General features: G+C 40.0%; 3 protein-coding genes across 4 annotated transcripts; 1 reads left to right on the top strand and 2 right to left on the bottom strand.

Annotated features, from left to right (window-relative positions):
- Window positions 1–587: 587 nt before the first annotated feature.
- Window positions 588–9,425, top strand: LOC107218808 (phosphatidylinositol 4-kinase beta). The gene is made up of 12 exons (XM_015656825.2): window positions 588–1,075; window positions 2,223–2,469; window positions 2,557–3,443; window positions 4,323–4,440; window positions 4,530–4,664; window positions 4,774–4,943; window positions 5,053–5,183; window positions 5,365–5,595; window positions 5,913–6,230; window positions 6,318–6,694; window positions 6,817–7,289; window positions 7,382–9,425. The coding sequence occupies exons 2-12, from the start codon at window positions 2,285–2,287 to the stop codon at window positions 7,564–7,566; spliced, it is 3,210 nt and encodes a 1,069-aa protein (XP_015512311.1). The 5' UTR covers window positions 588–1,075; window positions 2,223–2,284; the 3' UTR covers window positions 7,567–9,425.
- Window positions 9,426–10,420: 995 nt separating this feature from the next.
- Window positions 10,421–13,182, bottom strand: LOC107218799 (protein ST7 homolog). The gene has a single exon (XM_015656812.2). The coding sequence runs from the start codon at window positions 12,888–12,890 to the stop codon at window positions 11,340–11,342; it is 1,551 nt and encodes a 516-aa protein (XP_015512298.1). The 5' UTR covers window positions 12,891–13,182; the 3' UTR covers window positions 10,421–11,339.
- Window positions 13,183–13,341: 159 nt separating this feature from the next.
- On the bottom strand, window positions 13,342–16,214 carry LOC107218809 (cytochrome P450 4c3). Of its 2 annotated transcripts, XM_015656829.2 has the most exons (11): window positions 15,880–16,213; window positions 15,598–15,804; window positions 15,331–15,516; window positions 15,193–15,262; window positions 14,950–15,076; window positions 14,814–14,874; window positions 14,633–14,748; window positions 14,496–14,564; window positions 14,232–14,406; window positions 13,970–14,149; window positions 13,342–13,893 (listed from the first exon to the last, which is right to left on the bottom strand). In XM_015656829.2, the coding sequence occupies exons 1-11, from the start codon at window positions 16,034–16,036 to the stop codon at window positions 13,727–13,729; spliced, it is 1,515 nt and encodes a 504-aa protein (XP_015512315.1). In that variant the 5' UTR covers window positions 16,037–16,213; the 3' UTR covers window positions 13,342–13,726. The 2 variants fall into 2 exon arrangements, with proteins under 2 accessions (XP_015512315.1, XP_015512313.1); XM_015656827.2 differs by having other exon boundaries at window positions 15,331–15,804; window positions 15,880–16,214.
- Window positions 16,215–19,782: the final 3,568 nt, after the last annotated feature.

The raw sequence follows: 19,782 nt of genomic DNA, 5'->3' as shown, positions 1-19,782 counted from the left end.
ATTGCCAGTTTCGTTTTTTTCATTCTTTTCGTTTCGTTGTCTACACGATCGCGATCCTGAGAAAACCGCTTGACAAAAGAGTACCGAAAACTAAGAGCCGCGATTCATCGCTGAAAATAAAGCAAAATAGGTACTCGAAGAAAATAAAGTGAGACGAAGAGAGGCGAAACTTCACAGCGGCAATCGCGCTGTTCTCTCGCTCGGTGCAGCTGCACTCGCGGTTGTATGACCTTTCCCATCCAAACACCCAGCGCGGTGGGTTTTCCTTACTACCAACGTAACGCGGACCTGCGACGAAAATTCTACGCAGTGACGCTGACGCGTATGCGGCATAAAACAAACGAACCACGCCGCGGTTAGCAGAGGCGAAGAGGCGCCAGACGCGAAACAAATCGCCTCGTAGAAATCTGACGGATAAAAGGAAACGCGGGGACGATTATTCGGTAATGATGACAATCAAAGTGCACGCGCTCCCCAAGCCAGCCTCGTGAAACGCTCGTGGCGTTTTCGCATTCCGACGTTATCTGGGTTTAACGCGAACCGACAACACCGCCGCCCGGACTTTGCGCTCCCGTTCAGTTGGCACCCGTGCGTCGAGGTGTGTGGATCCGACGTAGAGGCAGTCGAATGTGTGTCGCCTTGCCTTTCGCGTTGGCATAACTCGTTCCTCTCTGCGTCATTTTACCACTGTTTTTTTTTTTTTAGTCCTGTATTCGTTGTAAATTGTTCGTAGTGCGATTGTCGTTAGACAGTGATAAGGAGTGTCGTATTAATATTTATAGTCGAGTATTCGTCCACGTATCGTCGATCGTTTTTACCGAGAGTTTTCACGGGATAGGTTCGTGAATTCAACACGGTAGTGACAGACAGCCATTGGAAAGGAAGGATCGCGCCAGCGGTCGTATCTTGTCTCGTTTTCGTTTTTGTGTATCTGTGTTTCCAGCGAGTGGGTTTGATATCGGTTTTTATTTCTTTCTTACTCCGTTCGGATACACATTCTCTTCGCATTTTATCACTACGCTCCGGATGATGATGCTCTCCTGATTGACGGACAACCTTGCTTTCGATAAACAAGGTAGGCATTTTATACCTCCGTAGTATACATACACGTACGCATGCACGCGCGTACGTGTATACCGTGCATGTATGTGTATTATACTACGGTTTACGCGTACTACGGCATTGCCAAGGGACGCCAAACCCTTCGCTTGCCTGCCTGACCTCCGTAGGGTGGAATTTAATTGTCAACACCGGCACACCCATTGCCTTCGGGATGTTGGAAGACCGAGGCGAAACACCACGCAAGGAATGCCGTGTAGCCTAGATTTAGTCCAGTATCCTCGTTACTTTCACATTCTACACTTGTCAGCCAAACGTTAAATTTCGTTTCTTGATCCTTTCTAGCAGTCCGTAAATATACCGGATTATTTGTATATCGTCCAAATGGTCGCACAACTATCTTTCGACTATCTCTCTCCCTCTCTCTCTCTCTCTCTCTCTCTCATTTTTCCTACGCGATTTACCACTACCGCGTTCTTCAACGTTAGAGCATATCTGCAATACGGAGTAAAATTAAAAACAATGTCTCAAATGCCCGTTAAACACTTATTTGGTGTTTATGATTGATTTTGAACCTAAAATTCGTTTTCCCGATCATTCGGGTTTCTTTTGACTCTCGCTAGTTTGTAAATCATTTGTGGCTGTTTTATGTATCCAGTATGTGTTCACAAATGTCAAATCGTGTTTTTCAGCGTTACGAATTCTTTGATCTTTAGTTCAGTGGAACTCTTACGTTCGTAAAACATTTGTAATATATGACATTAGGTGTGGCCTGAGAATTTTTCCACCATCAATTATTACCCAGGATGGTTAAAAAATAATCGGTTAATTAAGAATAACATTTGTATTAAATTATTATCGAAGCACAAGTGATTTTTCTTAACTAACCAAACTAATGTGATTATTGATAAACTTAATTAACAAATATTTCTATTTTTTATCGTGTCAATTGTATAACATTGATACACAACGATGAAGGGAACTTAGCATAGTAATATAACAGAATTTCAATTGAAAGTATTATTTCTGAAGCAATTGAAAAATTATCGCCTCGAATGTTGTCGAGTTTAAAAACAGAAATCAAAGGGCGGATAACGACACTGACGACATACCTGAGAAAATTCTGTAGACAGTTTTGTAACAACTGTGCTTTATTTTCCTAGGTATAGTGGCAAAATGAGCTTTAGATGACTGTTGGCTGAGCCGTTGCTCGTCATATGTTAGCATGAGCGAAATAGCTGCTGTAACTGGATCCAACGGTGGTTTGACCCGCCTGGAGACTGTGGCTCATGTCAAGAGGCAAAAATTAACCGGTTACAATGTTCCTCCCGTGCACGGCAGGCCTAACCCACCGATTAGCGTGCGAAACAGACTCAGTACGCATCAAAGGAACCTCAGCCTCGACTTCAGGTAAAATTTGTGCTTTTTCGTTTTTCAGCGAAGTTTGGTTGTCGGCATGACGAAACCTATATGTTTTCATTTTCTCTTTTAATATAGATCTATGGGAATCCTTTTGCCGCCGGTACCTCAGGCCACATCGGCTACACTAACGATGCATCACAGAAATCGTAGCCTGGATTCGGCTCTTCAAAGAATTCCAGAAGTCGACGTAACTCCGAGTCCCGAATGCGAGGCAAATCCTACTCCGTCGGCGATCGTCGTTCCGTCGATAAAGGGGCACAACAGAGAACGCGAAGACCTTGCAAGTCTTGGATCTGACGACTCTGGTATTTTGTGCGGTTCGGAAAGCGGTGCCAGCGATACGGCTAATGCGACAACGAGGGAATCCAGCGTGGAACATTTGCACAGTAGAGAGAGTTTGGACTCTGCACGTTCGCAAGCTGGTGATTTGGACAGTGTCGACGTTGTGGATGGGGATATGAGTGCTGTGTCAAATTCTTGTGTCGAACTAGTGCCTAGTGTTTGTTTAACTAAAGAAGTTTGTAACGGTCGGGAAGAGGAGGAGGACGACGATGTTGCGGACAGTTTTGACGACAGTGAACCCAAAAATTTGAACTCCAAAGATGTTAGAGACCGCCGGCAGGGAGATTTTACTTCCAAAGAATTATGCTGCGGTGATTGTTCCTCCAAAGACTCTATGAAAAACAATGATAGTGGTCAAGTTGTATGTAGACATACCCTCCATGTCAACGCTTTGCAAAATGATCTGGCTGATGCTGCGATCACTTTGTGCTGCGGCACAGGTCAACCAGAGACTAAACTGACCAAGAGACAGCTTGAAGTCTGTAGGCAAGAGACTTTGGCCCAACCAAAATCTTCTAAAGGATGCTTGCTGAGGTTATTTGAGAGCCAAGTATTTGACATGTCTATGGCCATTTCTTATCTCTTCAATTCCAAGGAGCCTGGAGTGCAGAGCTACTTGGGTGAGTCACTGTTTGTTGATTACGTTTAACCGGTCTTAAAACGGTCTGTATCAAAAATAGCTTTTTTTCGTTCTTATCTCTCTATTAGAGAAACGGTGTTATTTTACTTATAATTTAACGCATACGTATTCATGATTGGAAAGAAGTTTTAATTAAAATAAATGGTAGTAACGCGATTTCATTAGCATCTTCATTGAACATTGTTTATGGTAACCAGATAAACAAACAACTCTGTAAATGTTTTCTGCATAAAGAGAAGAGCTAGATGGATAGGTGCGAGATAGCGAAAAGGAAAAAATTTTTTGAAGGAATAAAGTTTTCAGAGAATTGTGCTTCGTAATAGTTTCTTAATGAGAGTCTTGAGTTGATAACATTAATGTACCCAATATTGGGGAAAAAATATCACCATATAGCATTTTTAGAATGACTCTGAAGAAGGATTCATGAAATATGAGTATTTTTTTGCTTAATTTGCCAAATTCCGGAAAATCCTAAAGTTGCAAAGTAACAATTTTTCCTAAACATCCATCTTTACAATAATGTTTCCAACTTCAATCATATTTTTCAGCAACAAATCATTCAACTGTAATATTTTTGACGAATTTTCAAATTACTTCTTTTTAGAGCAGTCCTACCAGTTTCTGAAGATTTGAATAAATAATGCGGTTCTTGCTTTATGACTGGCACTTTTACTTTCACTTTATTATGATAGGCTAATTCTGAGAAATCTAAATGTCAACCACTGATATTTCGAAACAGTAAACAAGTGTAGGAAACTTTTGATGTCCCAAAAATTCATCTAAGTTAATTTCTTATTCATATTGATAAGTGCTGTGCTTTTCTTACCATAGTAAACATTTGTTCTAATTACATTTCCAGGTAACAAATTGTTCAGTTTCCCTGACAACGAGGTGGATTTTTATTTACCGCAGCTCGTTTCAATGTACATACAAATGCACGATGTTGCAGAAGTTATCCACCCATATCTTGTCCATAGGTAAATACTTGAGGAAATATATTTTATTGAAAGTATATGAATTGTTCAATATTGTCGTTTTGCAACATCAACATTATGGAATTTGATAGGTGTAGACGGTCAGCAGACTTCTCGTTGAAGTGTGCGTGGCTACTGGATGCGTACAGCTCAGATGCTCACCTTCCCTCCAAAAAGAAGTCTCACGGAACAAAATTGAAGAATCTTATTCTGTCGGACGAGCTTAGGTGAGTTCACATAGAAAAATATAATATCTGCGTACTTTTCGCTGGGCATAACAATTTAGGTACGGAGATGTCGATAGCTGTCGTCATTCAACTGTATTAAAATCTGTAGGCCAAAAGAAAACGAAGTCAGTCGGCGGCAGCGTGTTTCTGGTCAACATGTTCCTTTACCGCCGCCACTGCCATCCATACAATTTGTCACTTCACCAAATAAAAAAACTCATCAAAGATCGCAGTCCGACGCTACTGGACTTTTCCAAGCTCTTCGTCGCAGTCATTCCGGTAAGTTTAAAATATTTCCTACAGCTCAAAACGCGTAGACAAATATGCGATTAACTGAACTCCTAAGCTGAGTTTTCATAAAAAAAAAAAAACAACCCTCCATTTTTAGGGTTAATAAACAAAGTGAGCTTGGGAGATCTGAGTTCTGGACGAGCATTCGATAATGGCTGTACCTGTTTCGATTCATGTCAGGGTATAGTCAATGACTTGCGTGGTCAAAAAACTGATTGCTTCTGTGGCGTAAGTATATTCAGTTGATTCGATTAATATCGTTTTACCTCACATTCACTCCAGTGTCACGATTTAACAGCCTTTTATTGACACAAGTGTAAGCTTGCAATACGCACAACGATACTTTATCATGTAGTAATATTGATGATACAGAAAAATGAATATTTATTTAAGTCGAAATTATTTGTAGGCACCTCGACTAGCTCCGGAGTACGAATTTATCCAGTCACTTATCTCAATCGGTAAATTACTCGGCACTATTCCGACCAAAGAAGGAAAAATCGTACAACTGGCTGCAGAGTTGAATGCCATTAACCTGAATCTTCCTGCACGTGTGTGGATACCTCTATACAGTTCTGTACCACATCACATTGTTAGAGTGCCATCGCAGTCTGCAGCTATTTTAAACAGCAAGGACAGGGTGAGCATATGATGTATTTCTTTTTTATATATCGAAAAGAAGTCTATTATATTCTAGAGTGATTGCCTATGTTTAGAAAGGCACTGTATTATTTTTATTTTATTCTTTTAGACGCTTACTAACAAGTTATATCCTATTCCATATCTACGTTGCGTCCGTACCATCAACGCTGTTTGTCTCCTGTAATTTTTAACATTTTCTATTCGAATGATGTAGCAAAGTGAAAGGTCGTTTTATATTTCCGTGCAATAATAAGATGAACAATCAAACTTTCTCTCTGTGAATTGAATAACAAATAAGCATCAACTTTATTCAAGGCTCCTTATATCATCTACGTTGAAGTGTTGGAAGTCGAAGATATCCATACTTCACCAGTACCCCCAAAGATTATGGGCAGTTCTCTGAGACATACAAAGTCCGAGGAAAATCTCACCGCGGAAGAACAGACAAATGTTACGAATTCCTCGAACATTACATCTGCAGAAGCTCAAACATCTACTTTATCAACGCTGAGACAATCTGGAGTTGATGTAAACAACACAACTGCTCAGGCGAGCATCAATGCAACATTCAATTCCACTGAAGATGATCCCAATGATTGCTGGAGTCAGGAGGATGAAGAAATATCAGAACAGGTGAAGTTAAATTACACTTGAATCGATTAGAAGCGATTTAGTAAAATATGCCACCTAGTTTTAGCAACGTTTATTTCCACCTTTCAGTATTTACAACTACGAAAGCCAGTGGATAGAGATACTATATCGCAGCTGAGTCAAGAATCGTCTGATAGTCGCGAACCAAATTTTATTCCGGGAGACATAAAAAGGCGTTTATCTCAGATGGCTTCTACCCCAAGTTCCACATTCAACTATGATCGTGAAGACCCTTCAGCAGCAGCTCTTAAGGAACCCTGGGATCTGAAGCAGCGACGTATCAGGGCTACTAGCCCTTACGGCCACTTTGCGTCTTGGCAGCTACTCGCCGTTATAGTGAAATACGGGGACGATTTTCGGCAAGAACTTCTTGCCTCACAATTATTATCCATGCTCCAAAAAATCTGGCAGGAAGAACACGTCCCATTGTGGGTCAGACCATACAAGTAGGTTTGACTGAAATTTTGAATTACAATTCAATGTTTTCTCAAATTTCCAACCAATTAAAAAAAAAAATATATATTTTGTGTAATTTACAACTAACATTTGTATTTTTTCATATTTACAGCATACTTTGTCTATCCGATGATAGCGGTTTTATAGAGCCCATTCTGAACACAGTCTCGGTTCATCAAGTAAAGAAACATTGCCAACTGACATTGCTGCAGTACTTTGAACGAGAATTCGGCCCTCGTACCTCGGAAGGCTTCCTCACAGCCCAACGAAATTTTGTGGAAAGCTGTGCCGCATATTGTCTTGTTAGTTATCTGATACAAGTCAAAGATCGTCACAACGGAAATATTCTTCTACACAGCGATGGTCATCTTATTCATATTGACTTTGGCTTCATGCTTTCCGCATCACCTCGCAACATTGGTTTTGAAACGTCCCCATTCAAGCTCACTCCCGAGTTTGTGGAAGTCATGGGTGGCGACAGATCGGACATGTTTAACTACTTCAAAATCCTTATCCTTCAAGGTTTGGTCGCAGCTCGCAAACATATGGACAAGATTCTCAGTCTGGTTGAGATTATGAGATCTGGTAATTATGCTGAACTGTACTGGATTGAGATTTACATATATTTGTGTTCATCGTCGCACTTGTTCTATTTATGATATTTTTTTCCTTGGCAGGTTCTCAACTTCCGTGTTTCCGTAGCGGTGCAGCGACTGTACAGGGATTAAAAAATCGATTTCACTTGAGTTTGACCGAAGATCAGCTGCGACGACATGTGGAAGATCTTGTTAAAGGTAGCATCGGTTCTTGGTCAACAAAATTATACGATCATTTCCAGTACTTCACTAACGGAACACTTTAATGAGCAGATCGAATTTTAGCCACTGTGTGTGTGTGTGTGTGTTTGTGTGCGCGCGTGTGCCTGAGCGTGTGCGTGCGTGCGTGTGTGTGTTTGTGTGTGTGTGTACGTGCGCGCTCGCGTGTGTGTGTGTGTGTAAGGATCATTGTGTTATTTCTACGTTTACAAATCGCGTACACAACGTGTTATACAATCACTAAAAATTGAATTGAGAAGATTAAAGTTTGCATGGAAATCTGATAAACGGCCAATCTTTGATTGCTTGTACGAAGATAAATGCGACTCTTTATAAGAAAAAAGAAAAAATAATATGAAAAAACAAATACAACGTGATTACAAGCGACGAAAACACTCGAGTGACACCGCAAATTACAATTACAAAAAGGTAGCTATACTATAGTGCCGATTTTTTAGACGGATACTTACATGCTGAACCTATAGATCCGTTTTGTACAACAGAGTAATTTGTTGGAGGTGCCTTAATATGTAGGAATGGTGAAAAATTGGTCAAATTTAGTGCAGTGATGGTTTTGACTGTAGTGATTTTATATGATTGCTGGAAACGTCAGCAAGATAATCCTATAATTTGTACATACAGTATGAGAGTGAATTCTTGTTGGGTCGTAGTTAGTACTCGGCAATAAATAACATTACCATAACGTTATATAACTGTTGAGTCTTTCATCTGAGTGAAAAAGTCGCAGTAAGAAAGAAATATCTGAAAACTAATAATAATCCTAATAGTTTTTCAGGGCTGGGGCTAAGATTACTAAGATTTGGAGACGAATACTCAAAAATTTTTTCCTATTATTATACATTTAATATTATTATACATAATATTACAATTTAACGTCGCAGGCTTAATAAGGAATACTAAGAGATAAAGCCGACAAAAAAACTAAAGCATAAAATTAAATTAACTGGATATCAATAACGAAATGAAACTTAAAATTTTTACTTCTTTCTTATTCAGTAACGTAGTGGACTGAGTCTAGCTACATTGATAATTGCAAAGCTATGCCAAAATGATCGATTTAGAAAATATTTGGTTAGATAAATTTTGATCCGAAGTGAAAGATATCGTATAACAAGTTAATTTCGTATGTAAATAGTATAAAATATATAAGGATTAATTATTTAACGATTGAAGATGATTGTGTGAAAACAAATCCAAGTCATGGTGAGTAAGCCCAGAGTGTGAGGGGCCTGGGCTCTCTGACTTCCAAGTGTCTTATCTCTCTTCTCCGTCAAAAGTCTAACGGTGGACAGGCAAGCCAATCGTAAACTACCTACCAATCGTAAAGTGACAAAATTTAAGCTTTGAAAATTCTATGATTTTGTCCCCATCCCGAACTGCTAAGTATTCATACATATAATATATATATATATAAATATTATATAATATATAATTACACGCATTAGCAGTTATTTATATATTTTTATTATATGTGCATGGGTACAGTTTAATCGTCTAGTTTCTCTGTGCTTGAAATTTTTTTCAAGATTATTGTGTCACTGCGCTACAGCCTAAATTTGCTTATCAATTGGTCTTCACGTTCAATTTTTTATACTACAATTATTCTCAGCGAAATTAAAAACTTTACTGTGAATTATATTTTAACATCACCCTAAGTATGTTAGCAATGCATTTTCAATAGTAAAGATATAATATAACGAAATATACTTTAACCGGTGTTAAAATTTTCCGTAAAATCATACAGGTAGTTTGCAAAGTTTTATCAATCAATGGTACGCCTTGTTCTCTCTCACTCCGTCATGAGCTCTATTAATTATTAAAGTGTAGTAATAATAATAATATTAATAATAATAATAATGATAGTAATAAATTCAAGATGCAATTATATGTATTGTTCGTCATTGCTACCCAAATGATCTATCCCATTTTATTATTATTAGACATAAAGTCTTAGTAAAAATTTAGTAGAATACGTTGAAAGTCGATTTAAAAAAAAAAAGTAAAACAAATAAAACGGTGTAAAATCCTTCTTTGATTGATAAAACATTGGTTAAATGAGAAATAATTAATTAATTATTGTTGGCATAGTGGAATTAAATTTTGAAAAGGCACAAGCCATGTAAATAAAAATTATTTAGCAACTATATTTAATCTAAATTTTAATGCAGCTCGCTGAAATTAGTAGATCATATTATATTCCCGTGTTAGTATATATATATTTTACATCTAAATCATAATTATAAAAATAAGAATAATGATAATAATAGTAATGATAACATTATTACAAAATACAAATATGGAATATCCTTAGTTTCTAAACAATTGAACATACTACTACACTGAAAGTGTAAAACAACCCTCACTGAATTAAATTTAGGTCACTTGAATAGTGACGAAGTAAAGACTCTTGTAAGACTGATGGGTCCTGTCAATTACCCATGAAAGTAGGGCGCGCAGGACAATTTAAACGAAAGCGCCGGCCCTCAATATGATAAACACACTCAACCTTCCCCTTATCACTTACCTTATTTCAGTAAAATTCAGTCGAATTTTATGGGAAAATAATCTGTAAATATTACGCAAATACTGGACCAGATAATTGCTACTGCAGAATAGTTTTGTATTGATTTCAGTTCGATTTTAGTATATTAATTAATTATTTACGTGTAGAGATAACTTTGGTTGATTTTCATTTTATTAATTCATTTTCACACAAGTGAGATCATTTTAATCATACGCATAATATTTTTGGTATTTAACGGTGCTCACAATCGGCATTAGCGCTGATACTAAAATTTGTATTTTAATATTTCCAACATTATTTGAAACTTTTAACATGAGTTGAAAATTATATTACATTTTATTTCATCTTCTGTTTTGAAAAAATTATACTGGTGAAATTGACACACCTTACACAACTGTTTGGTAGTCTCATAATAAACCGTCGACCTGATATTGGCGGTAACTCAAAATTACAAATAATTAATGGATGGGAGTAACATTCTGTTTCCCAATTGCATAAATAACCAGGCTTATTTCCCTTCCAGTATTTCTGAATATTTCTTTAAGATAAGTAATTCGCCATTGTATTTTTTAATAAATTCGAGAATGTCAACAATAAACAGTATGATGAGTCCATATTGAATTCTTCTAACACGTTCTACCGTTAACTCGTGATCCCCTGTCATCGATTATCGGACTATAAACAGTGAGTCCTCGGATACAATCCTGTAATATTATGTGTACTGATTATTTGATCTGAATTTATTACATTCATAAATAATACGCGTAAGGTAGTGTCACTCGTAAGCTATTTTTCATATTATTGATATAGTTTTCACATGCGTCAAATAACAATAATTATCTAATTGATGTTTCATCGAAACATAATTAGAAGTACTAATTTTATGTAAGTAAAATGTACAATGACGGAATGGCACATTGTGCACGTGTTATCTATCAGCTGCATGTTGCTTTAATTTGTTCGTTTTAACATGCTACTAAAGTAATATGGGTGGAAATAAAGAAGAAACGGATATTAAATTATATTCGACAATTATATTTGTACATTTAAATCTTACAATATTACGTTTAATTGACTCTTACAATATTAAGTGAACAAATGTTAATTATAAATAGTTGGAACACTTGTGTTTCGGCAGGGAAAATGATGAATATAAGAAGGAAGAAGAGACGAGGAAAAAAAAAAAATTGTTTCAGCATTGTAAAAATATCACATCAGGACTTAATTGTAAACAAAAAAAAAAAAAAGGAAAGAAAAAAACAACTAATAACTGTTTCAAATTCTAGAGAGCTGTTGCAATAAGTTGGAAGGGAGGACAGCCTCTAGCTTGTCTAAGACATAATAAAATGGAAGAGAGAGCCATGCCAGCATAGCACGAGCGACAACACCCATCGTGTCCGGGTACTGATGGGTTAAGAGGGCGAGCAATGCTGTAAAGGAACAGAGGCCAGCTGTGAATAAAATGAAGAATGGTAATTCTTTTTTTGGATAAACACTAACGTCATGGAAGGAAGGTAGGAGTTCCCTATCCGCACACTCTGTACAAGTTGGATAAGGGTAAAACAAATGTCCCCTTTCCAACGGGTAAGGTAACATTCTGAATGTGCCTTCCCACGTACAGTGTAACAAGTTTAAAGCTCCTTCCATCTGTTTCCAGTGCGCGATGTGGAAAAATGCGTAGGCAATAGCCTCAGAGTCGCCTCTTTTTAGTACATGTTCGGGTGGTAAAATGAGGGGCTTCATTTCTAGTAAATATTTCGGAACGTGTGGATTGAATTCGACTGCTCTGTGAATTGCTTCGACTGCGGTCATTTCTGCGGTCGTTAATCCTCTCTTGCTTGCTATATCAGGTGAAAATTTATCCGCCACAAGCCTGGCCTTCAGTAAAGCCGCAGTGTAGCAAATAGTGGCGGATTTTGGTAGACTAATGTCGTCGTACTTTGCCAGCACCGCTTGAACATCGGCGTATGCTTGCATTTCTAACAGAGCTTCGATTAGATTCTCGTGAATATTGAGTACGTTCATTATCGGAGGTACTTCCTTTGTGAGATCCCTGAACATCTTTACCGCCTCTTTCAATTTACCCAATTTTCTGGCGCACATAGCTAACCGTCTTTTTATATAAATCAAAACATTGGTATCTCTCCTGTGCATCGCCTCAGCTACCGATCCCTGGTGCTGGGTATTTTGAGACTTTCGATAATTATTCTCTGCGACCTTTAACGCCTGTTTCAGTATCTTTTCAGCTTCCAGAATAGTCGTCGATTCTTCTTCGGCCAGTAGTATATACGCCGGCGCACAGTCCGGATTTTGCTCCAAAGCGCTGTGCGCCGCTTTTATTCTCACTACCGGGTTCCGCTCTCTCCAAGCCGTTTGCATTATTTCGTACTCCGCCTTACCCGTGTCGCCTTCGCAGGTAAAAAACGTCTGGTGATCCTGCGCAGAGAGATTCATGTCGTAATAAGTCAGCGGTTCCTTGTTGGTTGCCCAATAAAATCTCTGGTACTCGGCGCCGCGGAACAGGTTTATCGGGTTGCGCCAGACCTTGCATTCCGGGACGTTCTGCTGGTTCGACATACTAGAGCCGTTCGTACTGGGACTGTTGCTATCGCTCGCTGTATCTCCACCACCTATCCAGGGTGATATGTGATTCAGGGATACTTGCTCGATGAAGGATGTACCGTATTTACGGAAATACCACCACTCGAATATCAGTATCAATCCGGATATCAGAGACGAGGTCCCGGTAAGAGCGACGTAAAATTTTGGCGTTAACGTGCTCAAAAACATCGTCGAGTCCCACATGCTCGTAAATAACAAAGCCATTTATAAACGGGATTATCTCTCTGTCAGGCTCCAAACGTCAAATGTATATCTATCTGCCCCGAGTCGACCTTTACGCCGACACGGTTTTCAACAAGTAGCAGAGCCCGGCGGTTATCTTGCAGTTTTTTTTTTTATTATTCTTTCGATATGTCAATATTGTATATTGTACTATCGTTTTGTATTTTTTTCTTGTTGTCTGTTTCACTAACGATACTGTTCGGTTCTTGTTGCAAATAAATATTGTGGTACAACTATTGTTTGACACTAACCAAAAATCATTGGCCAGCGTTTCTACTCAGATGTGGCAGGGACACGCATGTGTGACGAGGATAGTTCGGAATATTGTTACCAGGTATCGCGATCTACTTTATCTGTCGGCAGCGACATCCCTTAGAATGTTCCTTAACGTTGTTATTGAACGAATGAGTCGGTATGTCGCGTGTGCACCGATTATACCAATGTTGTAACGGCCCTGATTTCTTTTATACCATGTTACGTATACCACGCAGTTTCTACTAAAATTTATTCATTTGGCTGGTTTATTCTGTTACAACTTCAAACAAGTCCTGATTGATCTAATTAAATCAAAGTATTTGAACAACGTTCGATCGGTTCGTGCAATATTTCAAATTTCAAATCGATAATTGTAGAACAAGGGAAATGGGGAGGATTTATAATGTAAAAATTGGATTTACGCTGTTACGTTACGAATAAAATTTTCTTATTTCTTTCCGCCATCTGAGACAAGATGCGTACAACTTCGCGTCACAAGATAGCGGTAATAATAGAATTATTGACATCCTGTTGTACACAGGTTCCGTTAATTGAGATGTGTGTCAGATTTTTTTTCGTGCGGTTATTTTTACTACCAAACCGTGTTTCGCTCTGGTAACAAGTTCTCCGCTAACAATGATATCCTCTCTGCGACACGCGGCTTCGATTTTGTATTTTCGTAGCACTCCTGATAGCACAGCTTTTTCTTCCAAAATGGCGTATTTTTGTCCTAAAGTAAAATTCAATTATCAACTTTAAACGATTTTGGGCTTCCTACCAGGCCATCAATTGATTTATGATTTTACCTATGCAATTCCTCGGCCCGGCGCTGAACGGTAAATAAGCGTAAGGATGCCTGCCGATCATGTTCTCTGGTAGAAATCGATCCGGGTCAAAGCATTCAGGGTTCGGAAAGACTTTGGAGTCTCTATGTAGCATGGGGACAGCGATTATGGCTGTGGTTCCTCTGGGAACGACGTACTTTCCTTGAAAAATAGAAAAAATGTATAATATTTTCCGTTTCCGAAAGTCCCTGCTAGTCCGTCGCAACGTCGTCGAGTGCTTTACCGATTTTAGTATCCACCGAGACTTGTCGAGCGAGTAAAGGAACGCTTGGATACAGTCGCAAAGCTTCCTTGATGCATCTTTCCAAATACTTCATTGCGTGCAAGTCTTGCATGGACGGTCTTCGTTCAGAATTACCTTCGCCAAATATTTCCTCCAATTCCGCGACGACTTTTTCCTTTCAAAATGGGAAATTTGAAGGGTCCATGGTTGGTGAAAAATTTTTAAATCTAGCCGTATTCTCAGCTTTCAGCTAATCTCGTTTACCTGTATTTCAGAATGACAGCCTAGTAGAAACAGCGTCCAACTCATCGCGGACGAAGTCGTGTCGTGGCCCTGAAAATGTGCACGGCTTTAATGAAGAATCATTGTGAAATTATTTTCAAAAATGTCGGTTCGTTTACCTCGAACATGAACGTGTCAACCTCCTCCCGAATGTCTTCGTCCGAGAGGAGAGTTCCACCTCGAGATGCTTCGATCAGTAGGTCGAGGAAGGCTAGTTTCTTGTTTACGCACTGTTCTACAAAAGAAAGACTGGATTGTGAAACGAAGAGGTGAGGCAAGTCGTGCTTTCTAATAAGGTACCTTTGTCGTATTCGATTTCCGCAAGTCGGTCCTCGATCACCTGTCTCCTCTCACTAATTACCTGTTAACGATATCGTAACATGTGTTTACAATTTACCAACTACGTGCTCGTACGTTGCTCAATTTCTTGCCTCACCTTCATGGAAAATTTGTGTAATATCTTAAGGTTATTTTGATGCTTCTTGTAGAAGGACGTCAGACGAAACAACCAATCGGGATGATACCAGAGCGTAGCTTGACGAGTCTGGACGATACCTCCCATTCTGTACGGATGTATGTTAAATTGCTTAATCAAATTCTTACCTCCCCCATTACCTTACACGATACGAATGCAAGTTGATAAAACATGAATTTCAGTTGAAAGGTTGCGGCTACTCACTCATAAACTGCCTTGACGTAAACACTCTCGCTGTCATCCTGGGCGTAGACGCGACGTCCCATGGCAGTCTCTGGAAAAAGTCTGTCGTTTGTACGATTTTAATGTACAATGCCAGGCCAGAGGTTACCTGAAACTCACCACAAATAATGTCCAAAGCGCAGTGAGTAATGTAGGGAAATATGTTGAACGAGCCCTTGCCCGCTTCCTTCGACATTTTCTCTACCAGTATCTCCGTCTGTTCCGAAAATATGTCGACGAAGTCTTGCAATATTTTGAAGTGAAACGTCGGTGTGAGGATCTTTCGCCGAGAGTGCCATTTCTTTCCTGGAAACGAGGGAACAGATATCTGGGATCGAACGTTCAATAACGATTTCGAGTTGTTTTCAGGTCGTCGATCAACCTTACCGGAGCTTGTCAGCAGTCCCGTGCCTAGCCAAGGTTGGAGAAATCTGTAGTCCTTACTCTTGGCCAAGTGACGACTGCTTCCGAGGATCGGTTCCACGGTTGATGCCTTGCTCAGGAAGACGTAGGGTGTTGTGCCTAGCCACGCTTTGTTGATTCCTTCGTTCCGACCCCAGAACAGTTGCATCCCCATCAGACGTTGGAACAATTCTGAAGTATAATCGTTCCAATACAGAGCAATATCACATTTAAAATAAAGATACGTTCGATTTTTCACAAACTCACCATCGTGGTCGACGTTCAATTCGATCACATTACCAAGAAGCGGCAGAGCCCATGGTCCCGGAATCTTTTCTATCAACTTCAGCATTCGACGTCTGGAACGATACCACATGGCCAGCCATCCTAGTACCGTCAAAATCGCCGTTAAAAGGATGTTCATCTTCCGGATTTGTGGATAAAAGGTAAATTCCTTAGGGGTTCGATAATCCGTTGTTGTTGATGATGTTAATTTGTTGATTGTTCGCTGGTATTGCAAAACGCGATCAGGGAAACGGTGTTCTTACGGAGCGCGGAGGATTATCACTTGGCTAATTCCGTAACCGAATGAAGTACGCGGTGTCTCGACAGGTATTTTGCCAGGTCAGCAGTTACCGTATACAGTCGACACCGCTTTCACTTACGGAATTAGATTCAGCTGTAATTTTTACAAGTACAAAGGTCGGGTTTAACGCGTTTGTCTTTTGTAACAAATCTTTATTCCGTGTCGTGTCTCTGATTTGACACGTAACTCAACCGCTTTTGCAATGAAACATTCTGTTATTAATTTAATTTCTATGAAAATTTATTTTATAAACTCGTCGGTCGTCAATGCCAGTGAATATATCACGCGCGTATTCGACAACGCACCTTCCGATTCCAATAAGCATTTTAATATTTTACATTGCCATTTTATAAACAAATTTTATGTCATTCCCATGTTGTGAGTTTTATTTCTTTATTTTTTCCGGGGAAATTCTCCGCGTACAAACTCGACTGTAAGTAACTTTTCTGCGGGTAACTGTAGCCTTACCGATAACGAACAGTCGTACAGCTACTGTCAGTAACAAGAAACGTGTCCGATTCATAGACGGACGATAACTCAATTTTCTCCAAAATTTCACTGCCAGTACGGAGAATTTTCCATACCTTCGTTGCTATTTGTTATTAATTATCATTCAAGAACGAAAACAATCCTTCTCAACTTGTAACAAAACAACAATAATACCAGTAGAAAAACCTCGGCATTTTTCTTTTTTTTATTGACAATGTAACTTTGCAGAGAACAATGCCCTATATTGACATAATTTTACTGCCTAGATACGAATGTCGATTCTCCGGTTTCCATGGCTACCAAACTACCCTTCGCTGTTCACTCTCCTCGAGTTAGTCTCACCGAGCCTGCGAGGACTTCTGTCACAATCAGCTATATGTGAGTCTTATTGTTAGTTGCTCAGAATTTGTAAAATTATAAATTGATTGTGAAAATACTTTATTGAATTCATACAACTATTACACTATCGAACAATCAGTTAATTTGTCGATAAACATTTCGACGGGCGGCTTACAACGCAATCAGGTGAAATTAGCGCCTCATATAACGTAACAAGCGTATAAAATTTAATCGACTCTTTGCGATCGGTTCCATATAATTTCAATGAAAATTTATTGCCACTTGAATATAGCGATAACTGTTGTTTTCCAACTGATTCCAAAACGAATCGAACGACGTCACTGGAACAAGCGAATTATTTCTTCTCATTAACTTTACGGGTATTTGTAAAAAACAAAAAAAAAAGGACCAAAAGATTTATTTTGCAATCAAAACTCAAAAACCGAAAGACAGTATTCGCGGAAATCAGATTTCGCGTGTCGCGAGTTAAAGACCGCTTCATGGTAACCATGGATCCCTGCGTAGCCGCACGATTCTCGTTTCTAGATCAAGTGGTGGGTAGAAAATCGGATTTGGGCTGGCTGCAAGGTGCAGAATTGCGCGTGTGCCTGTCTGGCTCAATTTCTGGCTAATATGTCACGGGTCGAAGGCAAGGCTCGTGCCAACGGATTCTTTGATCCTCTCCACCCTTATATGCACCTTCGGAGATATCCAGCATCCCCTCCACCCTCGTCTGTACACTCGGGTCCTCGGCGAGAGGTTCGGGGGTAGGTTTAGGTATTCCCTGGGAGTGGGCGACACGCGCCTCGAGCGAGGTTTGGCGAGGCGAGGCTTCTGCAGAACAGGGAGAGGCTTACCAAATCCAATTTTATTGTTTGCGCACCGAAAATCATCAAAATTACGTTCTCCTTTCTCCGGAGGGGAGAAAGTATCTGCAGGAAAAGGGAAAGCCGGCTGTTGCGGGGTTCTTCGGTATTTCGTGGAAAGCTACCCGTCGTCGTGAACTTATTCTTTGGCTCGCTGGTACCTGTAACAATGGACGAAGAGGCAGATGATGTGGAGGACACTTCTCGCGACAGAATCAAATTTCGCAAAAACGAATCGACGACGGAAAGGAGGGGTATAAAAAAATATGTCAACGTAGCCTTCTGTCTACCGATAAACATCGGAGGAGGTATGCGACTTTGGAATTTATCTCACATTGTACAGGGCGTTCAGGGGAGGAGGCGTGGTTCGGTTTGCAACAGATGCGGCACCGGCCTTCGTTGGGCCTTGTTTGCAATGGGCCTGATCTGGCAATATAACATATTTTAGCCGAGGGTTGACTCCGCGACGTTCGCTCTATAACACCAGTCCATAGATCATCCCATTGTCCTTTGGCGATGGGCGCGTGTACACAGACGATTCTTGGCATTACCGCCTACCAGTGCATTATATTATGACTCCGCGTTCTGCAAACTGTACAACATACACGTATGCCGCGTGCTTTCGTGACCAACAGTGTATATTATAGAGATAGGTGTGTACGACCGGGTAGAGATATGCTGCATACTGTTCTCCGGGGAGAGGCGGAAAGAGAGATAGAGAGAGAGTGGAAGCGACGCGTGGTGTTTGGTCTCCATTAATATCGGATCGACGACCTCCTGTATATCTCTTTTTTATGTGGCCATATGTCTTCCGGGTGCTAAACCCGCGGTCATTTGTCAACCGGCAATCTGCCGATCTGTTGCTGTGATTTGATATGTACACACACGCGGTCAAAACACCGGGGTTATATATCCGATGTGTGATACATACCGTGACATGAGTCCGCGGACTGTCCGTGTAGTTTGGTTTTATACGCTACCGTACAGAATGCAAACCTAAGGCGTACGAGGGATACGCTCCCGTTTGAATTATACCCAAGCACTCCGGGTTCAGGTTACGTTTCATTTCAACCAACAATTTAGATGAAGTGAGAAAAACAAAGATGCATCTATCACAACCCAAAGTCAAATAGTTTAAGAACGCGCATGGCGCTTGATAAAATTACGCTATGGTATGTTTTATAGTTTTATGGAAGTACGCGTTGCTCGAGGTTTACACTGCACGCGTTTAGAGACACTGCGTCTGGCTTAATTGTCGCCCTGCAGGCTCGGGAGAACATCCGAAGCTGTGCGAGATTGTGCAATGGGTGAACTCTTTAAACGAGTCACTTTGTGGATTCAGTTGGAAAATAAAAGTGCGTCGTTGAATTTTTTTTTTTTTTTTTGTTTCTCATTCGTTGGTTGTCACAGTTACGGGTGTAGGTATTGTAAAATGGAATTCCTGAGCGCGCGGACAAGTCAACCGTATTATACTGCTGATTTTCTTTTCCAATTTTATTGAGGACAAGTTTAAATTCACGCACGTATTAATATTGAGGAATTATTCGCAAATCGCGGTGTTGACGTAGTCAGTTTACGAGGCCAAAAAATACCAAGGGCTCTCTGCGGGGGCATTTAAATCGTCTGACGTTAGCCACTGTCGCCCTGCAGTCGCTTTAGGGCTGCTGGGGTAGATATTACGGGCCTGCGTGTATCCTGTATGCCGAAATGGACCCCCCAGCATCTGTCCTGCAGGACGAGACGCCGGGAGGGCGCGCGTCGCCAAAGGGCCAATATAACGCTTGAACGGCAATGTCATGTAAATTCTCCGTAAGGATGATCGATTGTCTTCGTTTCTTTAGCAATTGAATGAGCTCACCTCAGGCGGTGGTGAAAACTTTTTTAAACTTG

Source organism: Neodiprion lecontei, chromosome 1 (assembly GCF_021901455.1).
Source record: "Neodiprion lecontei isolate iyNeoLeco1 chromosome 1, iyNeoLeco1.1, whole genome shotgun sequence".
Classification (NCBI taxonomy): domain Eukaryota; kingdom Metazoa; phylum Arthropoda; class Insecta; order Hymenoptera; family Diprionidae; genus Neodiprion; species Neodiprion lecontei.
The sequence above is the reverse complement of the archived record's forward strand: the minus strand, read 5'-3'. Positions and strand labels throughout refer to the sequence as shown.

Coding starts and splice junctions, on each gene's coding strand:
- LOC107218809 (XM_015656827.2), bottom strand. CDS start 16,036: ATGAACATCCTTTTAACGGCGATTTTGACGGTACTAGGATGGCTGGCC. Junction 15,805..15,879: donor ATTGAACGTCGACCACGATG/GTGAGTTTGTGA, acceptor ATTATACTTCAG/AATTGTTCCAACGTCTGATG. Junction 14,749..14,813: donor GGAAATCGAATACGACAAAG/GTACCTTATTAG, acceptor TTTCTTTTGTAG/AACAGTGCGTAAACAAGAAA.
- LOC107218799 (XM_015656812.2), bottom strand. CDS start 12,890: ATGGCTTTGTTATTTACGAGCATGTGGGACTCGACGATGTTTTTGAGC.
- LOC107218808 (XM_015656825.2), top strand. CDS start 2,285: ATGAGCGAAATAGCTGCTGTAACTGGATCCAACGGTGGTTTGACCCGC. Junction 4,441..4,529: donor CACCCATATCTTGTCCATAG/GTAAATACTTGA, acceptor GGAATTTGATAG/GTGTAGACGGTCAGCAGACT. Junction 4,665..4,773: donor ATTCTGTCGGACGAGCTTAG/GTGAGTTCACAT, acceptor TAAAATCTGTAG/GCCAAAAGAAAACGAAGTCA.